The sequence below is a fragment of the Capra hircus genome, chromosome 26, assembly GCF_001704415.2.
Source record: "Capra hircus breed San Clemente chromosome 26, ASM170441v1, whole genome shotgun sequence".
NCBI classification, from domain to species: Eukaryota; Metazoa; Chordata; class Mammalia; order Artiodactyla; family Bovidae; genus Capra; species Capra hircus.
The window spans coordinates 1194072-1213732 of record NC_030833.1 but is presented as its reverse complement, the minus strand read 5'-3'; the positions used below and the strand labels follow the sequence as shown (position 1 = coordinate 1213732).

At 55.5% G+C, this 19661-nt stretch overlaps 1 protein-coding gene across 6 annotated transcripts in view; it reads left to right on the top strand.

Annotated features, from left to right (window-relative positions):
• Positions 1-19661, top strand: part of JAKMIP3 (Janus kinase and microtubule interacting protein 3) — a 56647-nt gene that overhangs the window by 9812 nt on the left and 27174 nt on the right. For all 6 annotated transcript variants that reach the window (XM_018041637.1, XM_018041639.1, XM_018041638.1 and 3 more), the window contains exons 2-3: positions 6674-6885; positions 7340-7837. In XM_018041637.1, coding sequence (XP_017897126.1) covers positions 6751-6885; positions 7340-7837 — 633 coding nt within the window. In that variant the 5' untranslated portion in view covers positions 6674-6750. The remainder of the gene's footprint in view (positions 1-6673; positions 6886-7339; positions 7838-19661) is intronic.

The following is a 19661-nucleotide window of genomic DNA, read 5'->3' as shown; positions in this document are numbered from 1 at the left end:
AGTGGAAATAAAAACAAAAATAAACTAGTGGGGACTCAGCAAACTTACAAGCTTTCGCACTGCAAGAGAAACCCTAAACAGAGGAGATATTTGCAAACAATGCAACCAACAAGAGCTTAATTTCCAAAATATCAATCAGCACATACAACTCAACAAAACAGCAAAAAATAAACAGCCCAACCAAACTACGGGCAGAAGACTTAAATAGACATTTCTCCTAAGACATACAGCTGGCCAATAGGCACATGAAAAGATGCTCAATGTCACTAATTATTAGAGAAATGCAAGTCAAAACTACAATGAGGTATCACCTCACACTGATCAGAATGGCTGTCATCAAAAAGTCCACAAACAATAAATGCTAAAGAGGGTATGGAGATAAAGCAGCCCTCCTACCCTGTCGGGGGATGTAAATTAGTGCAGCCACAAGGGACCACAGTGTGGAGAGTCACCAGAAAACTAGAAACAGAATTACCATATGATCCAACTACCTCACTCCTGGGCGTACATCTGGACAAAACTATAATTCAAAAGATACATGCACCCAGTGTTCATAGCAGGACTATTCACAGTAGCCAAGGCGTGGAATCTACCTAAGTGTCCATCAGCAGATGAGTAGCTAAAGAAGACGTGTACATATATATACAGTGGAGGATCACTCAACCGCAGAACAGCAGGAAATCATGGCATTCGCAGCAAGCAGATGGACTGAGAGATTGTCATGGTGAATGGAGTAGGAAAATGACGAAGAGCAGTGTGCTATCTCTTACTTATATGTGGGATATAAAAGATGGCGCAAATGAACTTACCTAAGGAACAGAAACAGACTCATAAACAGAGAGACAAGGAGAGGAGGGACAGACTGGGAGTTTGGGATTAGCAAACGCAAACTATTCCACATAGAATGGATAAGTAGCAAGGTCCTACTATAGAGTACAGGAAGCTGCATTGAGCGCCCTGTGGTAAACCGTGATATGAGAGAGAACGCGTGTGCATGGTGTAGAATATATGTATATATAAGACTGAGTCACTTTGCTTACAGCAGAAAATAACACAACATTGTGAATCAACTATACTTCAGTTTAAAAAGTAGGTTAAAAGAAATAAAACCGCAATGAGATACCACTTATCAGAATGGCTAAAATAATTTAAAAAAAAAAAAGCAGCAACACCAAATGCTGGCAAGGATGCTGAGAAACTGGACCCCTCACATACTGGTCGGGGGAGGGTCACATGGTGCAGCCTCTCTGGAAAGTGGTTTGCCGTTTCTTAAATAACTACACGTTCAACTGTGTCTGACCAGAAATTGCACTTCTAGGCATTTGTGTCAGAGAAATGAAGACCGAGGTTCACAAAACAACGTGGACATGAACATTTATAGCAGCATGATCTGCAATAACCGACCAGTTGTCCCTCAGTGGGTGAGTGGATACCGTGTCCACACTGTGAGCGCTGCACCCACCACAGTCGGCACGAATGAGCGTGAACTCTCCGCACACAACTTGGACGGATCTCCAGAATTACAGTGAGTGAGGAACGCTGATTCCAAAGGTCCTGTGCTAGACTACTTCATTTATAACATTCTGGAAATGACAAGGTTACAGAAATGGAGGGCAGATTTGTGATTGCCAGGGGCTGAGGCGGGGATGAAGGTGGGGGCGGAGATGGAGACAGGATGGTCTCTGCGCTGATGTCCCGGAAGCCAGCGTCTTGGTCATGATTCCTAGTGTCTCAAGATGCTTCCCCTGTGGGAGCTGCATGGGGGCACACCGGGGTCTCTCTGTATCAGCTCACAAGGCTGCATCTGAATCGGCACTCATCTTGAAGTTTATTTAAGAATAAATCACAGCACCTCTAGGAAACTTCAGCCTTTAACTCCTTCACAGGTGAGTCAGAGCTGCAGCTTGAGTCACACACGTCTCCTTTCAACACAGAGGGACCGTGGGGTGGACTCAGTTCTGTAAACTAGGGGTGATGACTCACGGCCAACCTGATGGATGGAAATATGAGCGTGTTGAAGTCACGGCAGAGGTCTTGCGGATGAGAACCTCGGGCGTCGTGAGAAGCACGGGCGTCGTGAGAAGCATGGGCATCTTCTCCATCAGAGGACCTTCCCTGTCTGGTGTGATGGTCACCGTGGGGGGACGTCCCACACTGGAAAAACCCCAGCTCTCAGGCTCAGGTGGGCTGACCGTCTCACCTGGCCGGTGGTCGCCAGCCCGGAGCCCCATCTGGCTCTTCCTCTCCTGTGACCTCCAACCCCACCTGGGACATTTGGGTTGAGAGGGGCTCCCTCCGCAGAGCTCCTCCCCCAGAGCTGGATCCCCTCCCTGCTGATGGCCAGGATCAGGGTCTCCACCCGCTGGGTGGACCCCTGGGCCTTCTTCCTCCTGGAGAGCCTGGACCTGTTTAATAGGCTTTCTTGGGGAAGGCTCATGCTTTGGGGGCTTGAGAACAACCTTCTAGAAGCCCCTGGGAGGTCGTGTGCCTGGCCAGGAAAAGGGAACACCTGGCTGTGTGCAGCCCCATCCTCCCAGCTCCTCCCACTCTCCACTGCCGCTGTCGCCAGAACCCGGGGAAGGAACTGGAAAGTTCCCTTTCCTTCCTGTCAAAGGCCGCCACCCCATTTTCTTCAAACTCTACTTCCGATCAGGGTGTGCACAAGATCAGCACACATGTGACTTCTTTGAGAATGCTGTGGTTAGAAATAGAGGTCACAGCCCAAACCCTCAAGAATTCTAATCTCTCTCCAGAGACTCAATAAAACACTGCACGTGTTTCTAAGGGTCGCCGCAGGAGTGCGCATGCCCTGACGGCTTCCAGGCCGTGTCCAGTAGGACGTATGTCCCTCGGGCAGGTGTTCCGTGCTGTGAGTTTGCTAAAAGACTGTGCTCCGGAACCAGTGTGTCTGAAGTCTGGGAGGAGGTGCCTTCGAACCACCCCCTCCCGGGTCTGAGCTCCCAGCAGCCTACAGCCTGCATGACTGCCCACCACCGTCATGGCTGGACCTTCCCCCTCCTCCAGGCATTTGTCCGATGGCCTGTACTTAAGGGGTCCCTGTGGGATATGACAGAGAGCATCCCCCTCAACCATGGCCTTGGGTTTGCACAGAACTGACCAGACCAGAAGCATCAAATGCATCCTTTGCTGGCTTTGGGTCAGCCTCTTAACCCAGAGAGCTTCCGTGCAAACATGACCGGCTCTGCAAGGTGGGAGCCCCTTTGTGGCCCTGCTCACTCACCCCTTACTGGGGCGTCACCCTGGTGACGCCTGCGTGTTGGCGGTTCCCCTCTACCTGCGCACCAGCCCTCAGGCTCCACGTGGAGAAAGCTGGATGGAGGCTGGCAGGACCGAGGTGGGGCAAGGTGTCCAGACTCCAAGGTGACCCAACCGCGCTGCCAACACGCCCTGGGCCGCAAGCTGTGTTTCGCTCTAAACCCTCCGAACACAAAACAACTCACTCAGAGACCCGAGGGGCGCCCTTCTGCTTGCTTTATTACCTCCCCGGAGACCCCGAGATGGGAGCAGGCAGACTGCACTAGCGACCTGATCATTTAAGGACCATAGCGAGGCACACGCGGTTGGCTGGGGCCTCATGTGGGTGCCGGTCTGGCGCGGGGAGAGTGAGATGACCCGGCGAGTCCCCCGCCCTCCTCCGGTCCCTGGGCTTCCCGCGCAGGCGCAGAGGTCACGCCGGCCGCGGAGGGTCTGATTCAACCTCGGGACCAAGGCGCCGGCACCGCGAGGCAGGCTCTCACCACGAACCGCGTGCCGAGGTGCTCAGGTGCGTCCTCATCGCGGGGCTGCCTCCAGGTCGTGCCCCACAGCCCCTTCCCAACAGCACGTCACCCCCGGCCTCGAGCCTCGTGAGCAGGCGGCCGGAGGCCTGACTGAGCCTGTTCTGCACTGAGCTGCAGATGGCGCGGGCGGTGGCTCCAAGTGGAAGGACGGCTCCGTCCACCTGGTGCGGCCCAATCCGACTCAGCCCTGCTCCCAGGGAACCGGGCCTTCCCTGGAGACCGAGGGCCTGCCGTGCACTGGGCGCCGAGGTCATGGCGGCCTCCTGGGAGTTAGCGAGGCCAGCCAGACAGGGTCAAGCCAGGGAGGCGTGTGCAGGGCTGCACAGGAGAAGGGGTGGGTGCTGGGAGGGCGGTCCGAGCGCGGCCGGGGTGGTGGGAGGTGGTGGAGGTGGGGGCGGGGAGCCCCCGTGCTCGTGAACCGCGGGTCACAAGCTGCTGCTGCGCCCCCGCCCCCACGCTCACCCTGACCACTCAGCCCGGGGCTCTGTGCCCTGCCGTCCCCGCAGGATCCGTGAAGGGCCGTCCGGGATGGGCGGCGTGGGCTTCAGAGGCGGGCCAGAGGGTCTCGGCCACAGGAGACCCTCGGGAGAGCGGAGGGGCCGACCCCGCTAGATCCAGCCCCCGCGCTGACCTGGGCGGCCCCGGGAGCGGTCCCGAGGGCCCTGTCCAGCAGACGCCCCCTCCCCGGGGTCCTGCTCAGGCCTGAACCCGACTGGCCAAGCTCGGGGCTCTTCAGAGAGTGCGCCACAGCCCCGGGCACCATCCAGGTTGCCGCGTGGGAGCCAGAGCCCCTGGCATCCCCGAGGGGGAGGCTCCGCGGTGCCCGCTGGACCTCGCCCTCCCAAGGCCTCTGTCAGCCCTCCGCCCACCCCGTCCATCTCCCGGGTAACAGGAAGGACGTGGGAGCGTGACGGCGCCCGGGAGACGAGGCGACCGTGGCAGCTGGCGCTTCTCCGGGTGTGGGTGTGCACGCCAGGCCGTGGGTGCAGAGGAGCACGTGCGGTGGGCCAGGGGCCCCGGAGGCACGCGCAGGCTCCGTGCCCGGGTGTGCGCGCCTCTCCTCGGGTGTGGGCAGAGCCGCGGCGGCGCTCCAGCCCGAGGCCCAATGTGCATGCGCTCAGCGCGAGTAGGGCGTAGGGCGTGGGGAGAGGGGACCCCCAGCTGCTCTCCGGGAATTGTCCCATCCAGCGCGCCTGGGGACACGGCCCGGGGGCAGGCGGGGCCCTGGAGTCCCGGCCCCGGGGTGGGCATCGGCACAGCCCGCACGCTCCCAGTGGGCTCTGGGGAGAGTCCGTCTGTCCACACTCGTTGCCATAAATAGTGACATCAGCGCACTTCCCGTTTGTGCCCGAATGCATGCTGGGAAAGGCAGGACCTCGCCTTTAGGGGGCTGCCGGGCAGGGGCTCCAGGCCTGTTATTTCATCGAACGGAAGCTCTAGGTGCCGGGAGGCCAGGGCCTGGGTAGAGGCTGCTCAGTGCCCCGGGGTCCAGGCGGCAGGCAGGGGTACCAGGCAGCCCGAGTCCGTGTGAGCCTGTGGGAGGAAATGCGGGCGGACCGTGTTTGGACGAGCCAGCGGCTGGGTGGGCCAGGCTGGCCGGGGGGCCGGGGAGCGGGGAGGGCCCCTCTGCTGCCGACCAGTGTGGGCGCCGACCAGTGTGGGCACCGCCCTGGGCCTCTCCCTCATCTCACCCTGCCCTTCCTCTCCTCTCAGATGGCCGGTGAGGCTGCCTCTCTGTCCAGGAAAGGCTTGCGGAGTTTCATTTTAAAATAAGTAAAACATAACGCGCCTGTTTTCAGAAAACACTGAAGCAATGCTAGCTGGGGTGGACGGCAGCCGGCCAGTTGCACAGGGGCTCGGAATCCCCGTGATCTGAGGTGGACACACGGCGGTGGGGGTTTCTGGGGCCGGGGAGGTGGTCTGGTCACTGTTGCTTAAAGGCAGCTGCAGAGAACAGACCAGAAATGGTCACAGGGGTCCTAAGGAGGGTGGCCAGGTGGCTGGGGATGCTGCAGGGCAACCGTGGGGCCAGGCCCCTGCTTACAGAAGGCTGAGGGCTGGGGTCGTCGAGCCCCCCACCCGGAGCTCCAGGAGGCCAGTGGGAACTCATGGTCCTGCAGGACTCCCAGGCCTGGCCTGGAAGAGCCTCAGCAGTGCGCCTGGTGGGTGTCTAAGCACAGGATGGAGGCCTTGGGGACACCTTGGGACACTTCTGTGTCTCGGTGAGGAGACAGGTGAGGGGGGCCAGGCAGCAAGGGGAGCAGACCCAGAACCCCTCTGCCTTTTAATCCAGGCAAAGCTAGTGGGCTCTCCCAGTCTCACACTGGGTGCTGGGTGCTGGGATTCGGGGGGAGTGGGGGCCGTCCCAGGCCTGGGCCAGCGGGTTCAGGCATCCAGGCGGGGTGACGGGTGAACAAACCAGGGTGGGGCCCGGTGCCCAGGCGGTCCAGGGTGCGTGTGCGCCCGCCAAGTCGGCTCGGTCTCCTGGGCTGAGGGTGTGACCCCTTCCAAGCTGGTTCATGGGCCCCAGGGGTCCCAGACGCCCCTCCGTTTGTGTCAGAGAAGCTCGTGTTTCACACCCTCTCCTGCCATCCGCCTGCCACACACCTTGTGAGAAGTTGGGCCCTAACTTTGGTCCCCAGAGTCTTATTCCAAAGGGGCAAAGAATAAACATGTACTGATCGTCTGTTACCGGAGAGGCAGGAGGAATGTGCTTCCATGGAGAGGGGTGTGGGCGGAGGGCAGGCGGCCCCTGCAGTCTGTGACACGGTGGGCAATCCGGCCGCAGACTCGGGCCAGCAGATGTATCCCTGCGCACCCCCTCGTGGGACCCCCAGGCCCGTGCGGTCTGCTCACAGCGCGCTTCCCCTCAGGTGAGTGAGAAGATGTAGAGGAACCACAGGCAGGCGATCGGCCCAGACGCGCGGCTGCCCCTCGGGCCACCCTCACCATGTCCAAGAAGGGCGCAGGCGGCCGGAGCAAGGGGGACAAGGCGGAGGTCCTCGCCGCCCTGCAGGCTGCCAACGAGGACCTGCGGGCCAAGCTCACTGAGACCCAGATCGAGCTGCAGCAGGAAAAGAGCAAGGTGGGCCCCCAACCCCGCCCCCACACCCAGCCCCCGCCCCGCCCCGCTCCCACCCGGCCTGCGCTGGTTCCTCCCTTTGCTGAGAGTGTCATAGAAGGTAAGTGAGACTTCCGTCGTTTGGGCTGAAGCCGTCCGGGGGGCAGGAGCCCCCACCCCCTGCCCCCGACGGCCGTGGCCCCTCCTTGGCGGATTAGTTTGAGAGGTGCTGGTTTCAGCCTCCTGAGCACGCAGGTTTCCGGACACCCGTGCGTCTGCCCTCTTGCTTCCAGGTTTGGAGCCTCCTGGGTGCATAATATCACGCTGCTAACCCAGGAGGCTTGACTGTTTTCAACCCGTGTTTTAACGAGACCTTACGGTAGCTCCCAACTCTGCAAGAACACACAGCCTTTCCGAACGCTGCGCTCGGGTGTCCCGGCAGTCTGGCTCGGGCCGACCGTGTCTCGCTGTGCCGCAGGTCGGCCGGGTGGAGAGGGAGAAGAACCAGGAGCTCAGGCAGGTGCGGGAGCACGAGCAGCACAGGAGCGCCGTCCTGCTCACCGAGCTCAGGACCAAGCTGCACGAGGAGAAGATGAAGGAGCTGCAGGCGCTGCGGGAGGCGCTGCTGCGGCAGCACGAGGCCGAGCTGCTGCGCGTCATCAGGACCAAGGACAGCGAGAACCAGCGGCTGCAGGCGCTGCTGCACGCCGTGCGCGACGGCGGCCCGGACAGGGCGCGCACCGTGCTGCTGTCCGAGGCCAAGGAGGAGGCCAAGAAGGGCTTCGAGGTGGAGAAGGTGAAGATGCAGCAAGAGATCTCGGAGCTGAAGGGCGCCAAGAGGCAGGTGGAGGAGGCGCTGACCCTGGTCATCCGCGCCGACAAGATCAAGGCCGCGGAGATCCGGAGCGTGTACCACCTGCACCAGGAGGAGATCTCCCGCATCAAGAAGGAGTGCGAGCGCGAGATCCGCCGGCTGGTACGTGCGCGCGGCGGGGGCGGGGCGAGGCTGTGAAGGGGGCGGGACGGGGCGGGGCTGTGAAGCGGGCTGGGCTGGGGCTGGGCTGGGCAGGGCGCGGGAGCGGGGGCGGGGCTATGAAGGGGGCGGGGCGGGGCGGGGCTGTGAAGCGGGCTGGGCTGGGGCTGGGCTGGGCAGGGCGCGGGAGCGGGGGCTGGGCTGTGAAGGGGGCGGGGCGGGGCGGGACGGGGCTGGGGCGGGGCTGTGAAGGGGGCGGGGCTGTGAAGGGGGCGGGGCGGGGCGGGACGGGGCTGTGAAGGGGGCGGGGCGGGGCGGGCGGGACGGGGCGGGGCGGGGCGGGGCGGGGCGGGGCGGAGCGGGGCTGGGCTGGGTTGTGGGAGGGCTGCATGGTGCATGGCAGGCTGGGCAGCGCTTGGACTTTGCTTTCAGGCGGGTTCCGCCCACACAGGGCGCCTCGCACCTCTGCTCTTGGTTTGCGGACTCTAGAGAGGCCAGGCTGCTGAAAACAGCAGGATGCGGTGCAGAACTCACCAGTCAGTGGCCCAGGGCCCAGGAGGCCGCAGTCCTCCCCACTCCACCTGACCCAGCTTTCCTTCCCATTTCCAGCTTGGTCAGAAGGGCCCTCTCTGTCCCCCAAAAAAGGGTTTATGAAAGGTCCCCGGTCTTGCAGCCCCAGGTTAAGCTCAAGGCATGCAGGGGCCAGTTGGATGACATGAGCCCCAGCTCCATAACCAGGAGCATCTGCAGTCTGTGAGCTCACTGGACCCAGAGAGGGGAGACCAGAGGCCCACAGGCAAGGGTCCTGCCCAGGGCCATCCCAGCGTGCCTGAGCAGTGCAGTCTGGAAAGGAGTGGCTCTACGCAGGTCAGGAACTCTGTGCATCCCCTGGCTCCCAAGAGCAGCTGCCCAATGCTCCCGAGCCCCTGTGAGGAGAGGCTGTGGAGAATGCTCAGAAGTTGGGGGAGGGTTCCACTCGATTCTCCTCATTTCCTGGAGCCTGGACTTCCTTGGCCACTGGGGGGAAATGAGCCCATCACTCCTGCCAGGCACTTCATTGGGACGCAGCTGTCTTTGCAGCTGGCCACACTGGGGACCCCTGGATGCCCCTTGGGTGTGCAGCCAGCTTTCCTCCAGCATGGCCGTGCACCCAGGCCACCTCTCCCAGCCTCCTGGGCTTCTGGGTTCCAAAGACCACCATGCTGATTTCCCAGAAGCGTTGAAGTCGCTCTGGACACAGGGCACAGAGCTAGGGGCTGTGAACAAGCACAGCTCTGTCACGCTGTGCCTGTGGGGCCCAGACACCCCCACCCTGGGTGGCTCCCTCTCCTTTTCCGGAATGTCCCCTGCTCCAAACTCTCCCTTTCAACCCTGCATTCATCTTTGGGCCATGTGTTGGCACCAGGTCAGCACCCACTGCCCAAATGCACACTCTCTCCATCACCTTGATTGGCCTCGGTGTTCATCGTGGAGGCTCGTGGCCCAATTTTCTTAACCACAGGGTCATAAGAGGACCAACCGTAGTCCTCAAACTTGACCTGGGCTCCCCAGAGGGGCCCACTTGCAGTTCTAGCTGATTCTTCCAAGTTTTATTCCAAACCCTCAGGAATGCGCCTGCACCGTCCCTTCTTGATTCTCAGGTTCAGCTCTTCCTCTGTTTCCCCATTAGCCCCCCGCCCCCAAGTCCCATTCTCAGCAGGCCACACAGCACACCCCACACAGGGAGGGCAGCTTTGTGGAGCCCCAGGGGCCCCGGTGGGGCCTGGCTGTGGCCCCAGGGAAGGGGCCAGGGCAGGTGCTGCCCCTGTGGGCAAGGGCCTTGGATGAGAGGGTGGCTCTGGGGGCACTTGGCCCAGTCGAGGAGCCGAGGGAGCAGGTGCCCAGATGCCCACTCCCCGGGCCCTTCCTACTCTGGTTCCTGTGCCTGGGAGGTGGGGCGAAAACCAGGGAGAAGGCTGTCGGGACAGGCTTGATGCTCCATCTGGGCTGAAATGAGTGTTTACTATTCGTGTTACAGTTGCTCTGTGGACGTTCACGAAAGACCCACCGTGGCCCACAACCTCTCTTGTACACACTTAAATTTTCCTTCAAATTAATTTTTTTCATGTGCTTAATTTTCAAGTGAATGGGTGTTAAGTTGCTTCAGTAGAGTCCAACTCTTTGCAACACCCCTGAATTTCTGGAGGAAGGAATCCCCAGTCAGTACAGTAAAGCATTAGGAATCCTGCCCATGTCTGTGTTCTGAGACATCCTTCCTAGAGCGCTCGCTCTTCACATCTCCCCTGGACAGACTGCTTTCCTAAAGCGGCCCGAATCCTGAATTCCCTTTGTCGCCAACCCGGGAAACCGTCCCTCCCTCCTGTGTTAGACCCCTCCCTTACCTTCCTCTTTGTGGAGGAATGTTTCTCATCTGGGGGAAAGTACATTCTCTAACTGTTTTATGGAGACTGCTACTGCTGCTAAGTCGCTTCAGTCGTGTCTGACTCTGTGCGACCCCATAGACAGCAGCCCACTAGGCTCCTCTGTCTCTGGGATTCTCCAGGCAAGAACACTGGAGTGGGGTGCCATTGCCTTCTCCAATGCATGAAAGTGAAAAGCTAAAGTCTCTCAGCCGTGCCGACTCTTAGCGACCCCATGGACTGCAGCCTACCAGGCTCCTCCATCCATGGGACTTTCCAGGCAAGAGTACTGGAGTGGGGTGCCATTGGAGGGAAATGCATTTTGTGAGACTTTGTGTGCATGGAGTTTTCAGTCTAACCGCACTCACAGTGGATGCTATAACTCGATGTGGTATTAGAGGTTGGAAAACTTTAATTAGCATTCGAAAGGATTTCTGCATTGTCGTCTGACTCTGAGTGTTGCTCTTAAGAAACTACACGATATTCTTCTGATCCCTGGTCCTGCCTCATCCTGCCCCAGAAGTTATGGAACGCTGTCCCTGTGCGCGGAGCTTCACTGATTTAGGCTAATGTGCCTTCACTGTGAGCATTGGCTCACCCAGCTTACCAGGCGGTCAGGGACACTTTCCACCTGGAAACTCATGTCTCTCGGCTCGGGAAAGCTTTGTCCTTCTGTCTCCTTCTTCTCCTTCTCCTCTCTTCCTTCTAGAACCCCCATTGGCCAGATGTTGGGACTCAGACTTGATACGCTGACTCTCTTCCTTTTCTCTCCAGCCTTGGCTTTCGGTTCTGCTTTCTAAGGAATGCCCTAGACTTTCTCATCTAACTTTTCTGTTTAATATTTTTGTTTCTGCCTTCATAATTTAATCCTCCAGATGTTTGTGCTCTGAAAGTTTGGTCATTCCCCTCTTACTCATAGATGTAACGTCATTTTATTTCCCTGAGAATAATATAATACTTATATTTCTTATATAGGAAATATAACGCTTGCATTTAGCTTACAGCTTTGCCTCTGTCCCTTTCATTGTCTGTGTACTTCAGAGCCTCTTGTGCCGGGTCTCATCCCAGCTGCTGTCTCTCACGTTGGAGGGTCCCCCTGAGTGACAAGGGCTTTACCTTAAGGTGAACTGGAAGAGGCTCTGCCATTTTCTCGGGGACATTTTTCCTTTCATCTTTTTTTTTTTTTTTTGTCTTTTTTCCACTGAGGAATTCAAGTCAGGGCACTAAGGCAAAAGGACGAAATTAAAAACCATCAGACTGGAAAGGAAAAAAATAAAACTGTCTTCCGTGGGTGACATGACTTTGTAGGTAGAAAACTCTTTAGGAATTCCCCCAAATGAGCTACTGAATGAGTTTGGCAGGGTTGCAAAATACAGAAACAGTACGCGAAACGCAGTCATATCTTATACACAAGCAACCGTCCAGGACGAACCTTTAAAATTCCACTCATAGTGGCACAAAAATACAGTCAAAGGTTTGGGGGTAAGTTTAACAAAAGGCGTGCAAGACTCGTACACTGAAACTGTGGATACACAACGCGGCTGAGAGGAGCTGCGGATGAGCCAAGTGGAGACGTCCATGGACTGGAGAACCAGGATCATTGTGGGGGCACTTCTCCCCAAATTAGCATGAAGAGTCAACGCAGGAGACTCCGGACGGAGAACCCCGGAAGGCTGCTTTGCAGGCAGGGGCGAGCCGACTCTAAAGCTTACATAAAAATGCGAGCAAGTGTCTCCCCTCCTCTGCGGGCTTTCTGTGTCCCCAGTGATGACGCTTGTGAGCTGAAGGTTTAGATTCTAGAGCAGTCTGACTTACTAGGCTTTTCCTTCAGGGTTGGTGCTCATTGTGTCTTGTTTAAGAAATTCTTTTATTCTGAAGCATGAAGATTTATGTTTTTAAACATTTATAGTTTCATCTTCATGTACAGGTCTTCACCCTGCTGCAGCGTGTGTGTAAGTGTGTGTGTGAATGTGTGTATGAGTGTGTGTGTGTAAGTGTGTGTGAGTGTGTGTGTATGAGTGTGTGTGTGAATGTGTGTGTATGAGTGTGTGTGTGTGAATGTGTGTATGAGTGTGTGTGGTGGTGGATGTGTGTGTGTGTGTGTGTGTAAGTGTGTGTGAATGTGTGTGTATGAGTGTGTGTGTGTGAGTGTGTGTGTGTGAATGTGTGTATGAGTGTGTGTGTGTATGAGTGTGTGTGTGTGTGAATGTGTGTGTATGAGTGTGTGTGTGAATGTGTGTGTATGAGTGTGTGTGTGAATGTGTGTGTATGAGTGTGTGTGTGTGAGTGTGTGTGAATGTGTGTGTATGAGTGTGTGTGAGTGTGTGTGTATGAGTGTGTGTGTGAATGTGTGTATGAGTGTGTGTGAGTGTGTGTGTATGAGTGTGTGTGTGTAAGTGTGTGTGAATGTGTGTGTATGAGTGTGTGTGAATGTGTGTGTATGAGTGTGTGTGAATATGTGTGTATGAGTGTGTGTGTAAGTGTGTGTGTGTGAATGTGTGTGTATGAGTGTGTGTGTGAATGTGTGTGTATGAGTGTGTGTGTGAATGTGTGTATGAGTGTGTGTGTGTAAGTGTGTGTGAATGTGTGTGTATGAGTGTGTGTGAGTGTGTGTGTATGAGTGTGTGTGTATGAGTGTGTGTGTGTAAGTGTGTGTGAATGTGTGTGTATGAGTGTGTGTGTGAATGTGTGTGTATGAGTGTGTGTGAATGTGTGTGTATGAGTGTGTGTGAGTGTGTGTGTATGAGTGTGTGTGTGAATGTGTATGAGTGAGTGTGTGTGTATGAGTGAGTGTGTGTGTATGTGTGTGTATGAGTGTGTGTGTATGAGTGTGTGTGTGTCTCTGAGTGTGTGTGTGAGTGTCTCTGTGTGAGATGTGTAAGGCAGAGCCCACTTACGTTTTTTTCCTTATGGACATACAGTTGTTCTAGCAATTCTTTTTAAATTTCTTTTGGCCGTGGAGCATGGTGTGGAGAATCTTAGTTCCCACCCACTAACCCAGAATCTTAGTTCCCACCCACTAACCCCCAATCTGGAGAAAGCAATGGCACCCCACTCCAGTCCTCTTGCCTGGAAAACCCCATGAATGGAGGAGCCTGGTGGGCTGCAGTCCATGGGGTCACGAAGAGTCAGACACGACTGAGTGACTTCACTTTGACTTTTCACTTTCATGCATTGGAGAAGGAAATGGCAACCCACTCCAGTGTTCTTGCCTGGAGAATCCCAGGGACGGGGGAGCCTGGTGGGCTGCCGTCTATGCGGTCGCAAGAGTCAGACACAACTGAAGCGACTTAGCAGCAGCAGCAGCAGCAGTCCCCAATCTGGGACCAAGCCCACGCCTCCTGCAGTGGCAGCCCTGCATTCTAACCACTGGACAGCCGGGAATGTCACATAACAGCTCTTAGAAAGACCATTTGCCCCCCAGTCCTCTGCCATGCATGAAGTATTCTTAAATGAGAGGGTGTTTTTTCATCATCTGTCCCATTTCAAGCCTATTTTATAGGAAACACTCCAGTCTTACCATCAGCTGAATTTCTGAGTAGCAAGTCCTCCCACTGTGTTCTTGAAGATTCCTTCAGGCTTCCATGGAAACCTTAGAATCATTTTTCCTAAAAAAAAACATTGAAATTTTTATCGGGATCATAGCTAACTGTTGGAGGACAAGTTGTAACAGAGGGTATAATCATGATGGTTGTAAAAATATGCTCTGAATACATGTCAAAATTTTTATTGAAATCAGTGACTAACGAGAAACAAGTAAATGCTACAACTGATTCGAATAGGATTTGATCTGAATTGATTTCTGTTCCCCATCTGGCAAAGATCCTTTGCAAGGCCACAAACATCCGCTGGATCATCGAAAAAGCAAGAGAGTTCCAGAAAAACATCTATCTCTGCCTTATTGACTATGCCAAAGCCTTTGACTGTGTGGATCACAATAAACTGGAAAATTCTTAAAGAGACAGAAATACCAGACCACCTGACCTGCCTCTTGAGAAATCTGTATGCAGTTCAGGAAGCAACAGTTAGAACTGGACATGGAACAACAGACTGGTTCCAAATAGGAAAAGGAGTAACGTCAAGGCTGTATATCATCACCCTGCTTATTTAACTTGTATGCAGAGTACATCATGAGAAACGCTGGGCTGGAAGAAGCACAAGCTCGAATCAAGATTGCTGGGAGAAATATCAGTAACCTCAGATATGCAGATGACACCACCCTTATAGCAGAAAGTGAAGAAGAACTAAAGAGCTTCTTGATGAAAGTGAAAGAGGAGAGTGAAAAAGTTGGTTTAAAGCTCAACATTGAGAAAACTAAGATCATGGCATCTGGTCCCATCACTTCATGGCAAATAGATGGGCAAAAAGTGGAAACAGTGTCAGACTTTATTTTTTGGGCTCCAAAATCACTGCAGTTGGTGATTGCAGCCATGAAATTAAAAGACGCTTACTCCTTGGAAGGAAAGTTTTGACCAACTTAGACAGCATATTCAAAAGCAGAGACATTACTTTACCAACAAAGGTCCGTCTAGTCAAGGCTATGGTTTTTCCAATAGTCATGTATGGATGTGAGAGTTGGACTATAAAGAAAGCTGAGCATCAAAGAATTGATGCTTTTGAACTGTGGTGTTGGAGAAGACTCTTGAGAGTCCCTTGGACTGCAAGGAGATCCAAGCAGTCCATCCTAAAGGAAATCAGTCCTGGGTGTTCATTGAAAGGACTGATGCTGAAGCTGAAACTCCAGTATTTTGGCCACCTGATGTGAAGAGCTGACTTACTGGAAAAGACCCTGATGCTGGGAAAGATTGAAGGCAGGAGGAGAAGGGGACGACAGAGGATGAGATGGTTGGTTGGCATCACCGACTCAATGGACTTGAGTTTGAGTGAACTCCAGGAGTTGGTGATGGACAGGGAGGCCTGGCGTGCTGCAGTCCATGGGGTCACAAACAGTTGGGCACAACTGAGCGACTGAACTGAACTGACCTGGAGGAAGTGTTTGCATTGCTGACAGTTTTCTCCAGGTAAACACCTGTCTCCTCAGAGTCATAGGATGGCCTAGTCACAGACAAAGGCACGCACCTCTGTGGGATCAGACAGCTTTCCACGGCTCCAGCGCTCTTAGAAAAGGAACTAATTTTGTGTTTTGCTTATGTTAGAGTCTTTTGCAGTTATTCCCTTTAGAATCCATAATCCTTGTGGGGAATCTCCTTTAGTTTCATGTATATGTGTGTGTACATATATATGTATTTCACACACAAACACACACACACATACACATATGAGTTTCCCTGGTGGTTCAGATGGTAAAGAATCCACATGCCAGTACAGGAGATCCAGGTTCAGTCCCTGGGTGGGGAAGATCCCCTGGAGAAGGAAATGGCAAGCCACTCCAGTATTCCTGCCTGGAAAATCCCATGGACAGAGGAGGCTGGCAGGCGACAGTCCGTGGGGTCACAAAAGAGTTGGATACAACTGAGTTACTAAGCGCGCGCACACACACACACACACACACACACACACACACACACATTATATGTGTATCACTGATGACATACACGCCTGACAGCGAGAAGACTAGTGCTTCCTCTCTGAGACCCCCACGCCTGCCCCGAGGCCCACAGCTCCGCCTCCCTCTTAGTCCAGCGGGCAGGGAACGGGGTGGAGCTCACATTCCACCCACTGCACTTCCCGCCCCTTCCACCAGGCGTCGCTGTTGGAGGCCGGTCCATGAGGCGCTGCCCAGACGGGCGTCCCCAGCCCCACCTCCGTCCACCTCAGCAGTGTTCCCAAAGCCCAGTCAGGTCACAGAATACACAAGGTAATTTTTCAGCTTTTCTGGGATATAATTAACACAATTACGTTACATCGCTGTGTAGGTGTAACAGCACGGTGGTCTGACTAACCCGTGCGTGAAACGACTCCCTCCGTGAGTCTGGTTAGTATCCCCGAGCTCACATAGAGGCAACAAGGGGAAAAGCCAAAAGAAAATTGAAACAATTTTTTCTTGCGGTGAGAACTCCTGAGACCTCTGTGAACAGCTCGCATGTGCACCAGCATAAATCAGTGCTGTGTTTCTGTGCAGTGCCAGCAAACTTGAAACTCAGCTGCGTCCACAGGACTGGAAAAGGTCCATCTTCTCTCCAATCTCAGAGAAAGGCGACGCCAAAGAATGTTCACACTGCCGCACAGCTGTGCTCATTCCGCACGCTAGCACGGTCATGCTCAAAGTCCTCCAAGCCAGGCTTCAGCAGTACATGACCGAGAACTTCCAGATGGACCAGCTGGGTTTAAAAAAAAGCAGAGAAAGCAGAGAGCAAATTGCCAACCTTCCGTGAACCAAAAAGAAAGCAAGGGGATTCCAGAAAAGCATCTGCTTCTGCTTCATTCACTATGCTAAAGCCTTTGTGTGGATCCCAACGAACTGTAGAAAATTCTTCAAGAGATGGAAATACCAGACCACCCTACCCGCCTCCTAAGAAACCTGTATGTGGGCCAAGAAGCAACAGTTAGAACCAGATAAGGAAAAACAGACTGGTTCAAAATTGGGAAAAGAGTATGACAAAGCTATATACTGTTACCCCGTTTATTTAACTCACATGCAGATTACATCATGCAAAATGCCAGGCTGGCTGAATCACAGCTGGAGTCAAGATTGCCGGGAGAAACAGCAACAACCTCAGATATGCAGGTGACACCACCCTTATGGCAGAAAGTGAAGAGGAGCTAAAGAGCCTCTTGATGAAAGTGAAGGAGGAGAGTGAAAAAGTTGGCTTAAAGCTCAACATTCAGAAAACGAAGATCATGGCATCCGGTCCCATCACTTCATGATGAATAGATGGGGGAAAAGTGAAGTAGCTGGGTTTTATTTTTCTGCGCTCCAAAATCACTGTGGATGGTGACTGCAGCCATGAAACTAAAAGGCGCTTGCTCCTTGGAAGAAGAGCTATGACCCACCTAGGCCGCATATTAAAAAGCAGAGACATCACTTTGCCAACAAAAAGTCCGTCTAGTCAAAGCTATGGTTTTCCAGTAGTCCTGTATGGATGTGAGAGTTGGACCATAAGGAAAGCTGAGCGCTGAATAATTAATGCTTTTGAACTGTGGTGTTGGAGAAGACTCTTGAGAGTCCCTTGGACAGCAAGGAGAGCCAACCAGTCCATCCTAAAGGAAATCAGTCCTGGGTGTTCATTGGAAGGACTGATGCTGAGCTGAAGTTTCAATCCTTTGGCCACCTGATGTGAAGAGCTGACTCATTGGAAAAGACCCTGATGCTGGGAAAGAGTGAAGGCAGGAGGAGAAGGGGATGACAGAGGATGAGACGGCTGGATGGCATCACCGACTCGATGGACATGGGTTTGAGCAAGCTCCGGGAGATGGTGGAGGACAGGGATGCCTGGCGTGCTGCGGTTCATGGGCTCGCAAAGAGTGGGAAGTAACAGCAATAGAACCGACCAGTCTGCACCATCAGCTCATGTGGAGACAAAAAGGAAAAAATCAAGAGAAAATTTTGAAAGAATTTTCCTTACGAAGAGAACTCTTAGGATCTACTCCGTTAACAGCTTCCTCATACATCAGTATAAATCAATGCTCTGTTTCTGTGCCATGTCAGCAAATAATGAAAAACACACGTGAAGTCTCAGCCACAGGCCCAGCACACAGGAGGAGCTCGGAGAACGGGGTCAGAGTGAACGCCAGTTCTCACCTCCCGTGAGCCCCCTCCTCTCAGCCGATGGAGGCCCAGCACCTCCTCAGCCTTCCTGTTCAGGTTCCTGCTGGTGTGAGGTCCTGGCCCTGGACCTGGTAGTGAACTCAGGTCGACGCCCGGCCCCACCGTGTGAACACTTCTGGGGTGACTGGGGGGATGGGGAGGTCTCGGCTGGAATGGGGTGGCTGGGGAATTTTCAGAGGGAGGTTGGAAAGGGGGGAGTGGGGGCAAAAGTGGCAGGTGGAGGATGTGGTCCACAGGCTGCCTGGGTCAGGCCTGGCCTGGAGGGGGAGCGGGCTGGGGGCTGTGCAGGGGCAGGGCCCAGCCCTGAGCCGCCATGTGGGACCAGTGGGGGTCAGGGGGCTTAGGGCCAGAGGAGGGATGTGGGCCCAGAGCCGAGGACAATGGCCTCTCGGTGAGATCCACTTACTCCTCACTGGGGGTGACTGTGCTGGCGAGGGTCTCAGGGCCCCACCGTGGAGAGACCTGGCTGTGAACACCTCGGACGATGTTTGATAATCGCAGTTCCTTACAGCCATCAAGCCAAGCGTTGCTATTTCCCGGGCTATGGCACAGGCCCTCCCGGGGGGTGGTGACAATTTCCCTGGGCCTGGGAGGAGGGCCCGTGGCTCTGGGAGGTCTGGGGTCAACTGGTGCTCCGTGGAGCAGTGGCCTGTGGGACACGCGGTCCCCTCCCCCCTGTCCCTGGCACTGCCCAGTGCTGGACTCAGAACCCGGTGTGTGAGGGCGCGTGCAGCCGGGAGCAGCTGTGCAGGGGCCAGCGCACACACAGGGCTGCAGCCGAGTAAGGGGGAGCCCGGGAGCCCTGCTGTGGCCCAGCCCAAGGGCGGAGCATGGTGGCCAGGGGCCGCCTGAACGGGAAGCTGAGGAGCGTGAGGGGAGGTCCGGGCCTCCGTGTCCACATGCAGCCGGCACCCCGAGCACAGGGGCTCTGCCCAGCGTGATGCTGAGTGTGTTTGCGTTCAGCAAACCCGGGGCTGAATTCCTGCACGTGGGGGCAGGGAGCCTGCCTGGACAGCCGTGCTGGCAGCTGGCCCAGCAGGGAGGGGGCCAGAGAGAGTGGACCTCAACACGCAGCGGCCACTTTGCAAAGAACATGACAACCCCCAAGTGGCCAAAAGCAAGAGGCTCTCGGGCAGCAGTGTGTCCACTGTGGCTGGCATTTCGGGCTGGGTCCCGCCTGCTCGTCCAAGCCACTCTGGCCCTCACCCTGGGGCTCTGGCCTGTTTGGGGTCTTCCAAAGTGCAGCTCACAGGTTCTGAAGGGGAAGCTGTGGTCATCTGTGGCCACGTCACAGAGCCAGTGGACAGTGGGCTGGCCCTGGTGAGGTTGAGGCTGAGCCCCCACAGGACCAGGCGTGGGCAGGAGTGGGCTGACTGGGCGGAGCCAGGCCAGCTGAGGACAGTTAGGTTCCTGTTTTGACCCCAGGACGCTGGGTGCTGGCCAGAGGTGAGGTCACGGAGGTCTCAGACAGAAGCTGCGTGGAGGGTGGCGATGGGTAGACGGCCAGTACAGCCAGACAGAACCCAGGAGGCCAATTGGGCTGCAAGCTGGCCCCTCCTGAAAAGGGACTCCCCGGGGCTTCTCCCTGGGGGCTCACATCAGAGCATCCGGGGACCTTAGGAGGTGACACCCCACGTGAGGCCACACCCGCTGTTCTCGCGGTGCCCATGGCTCTGCCGCCCAGCTCCCCGGACTTTAC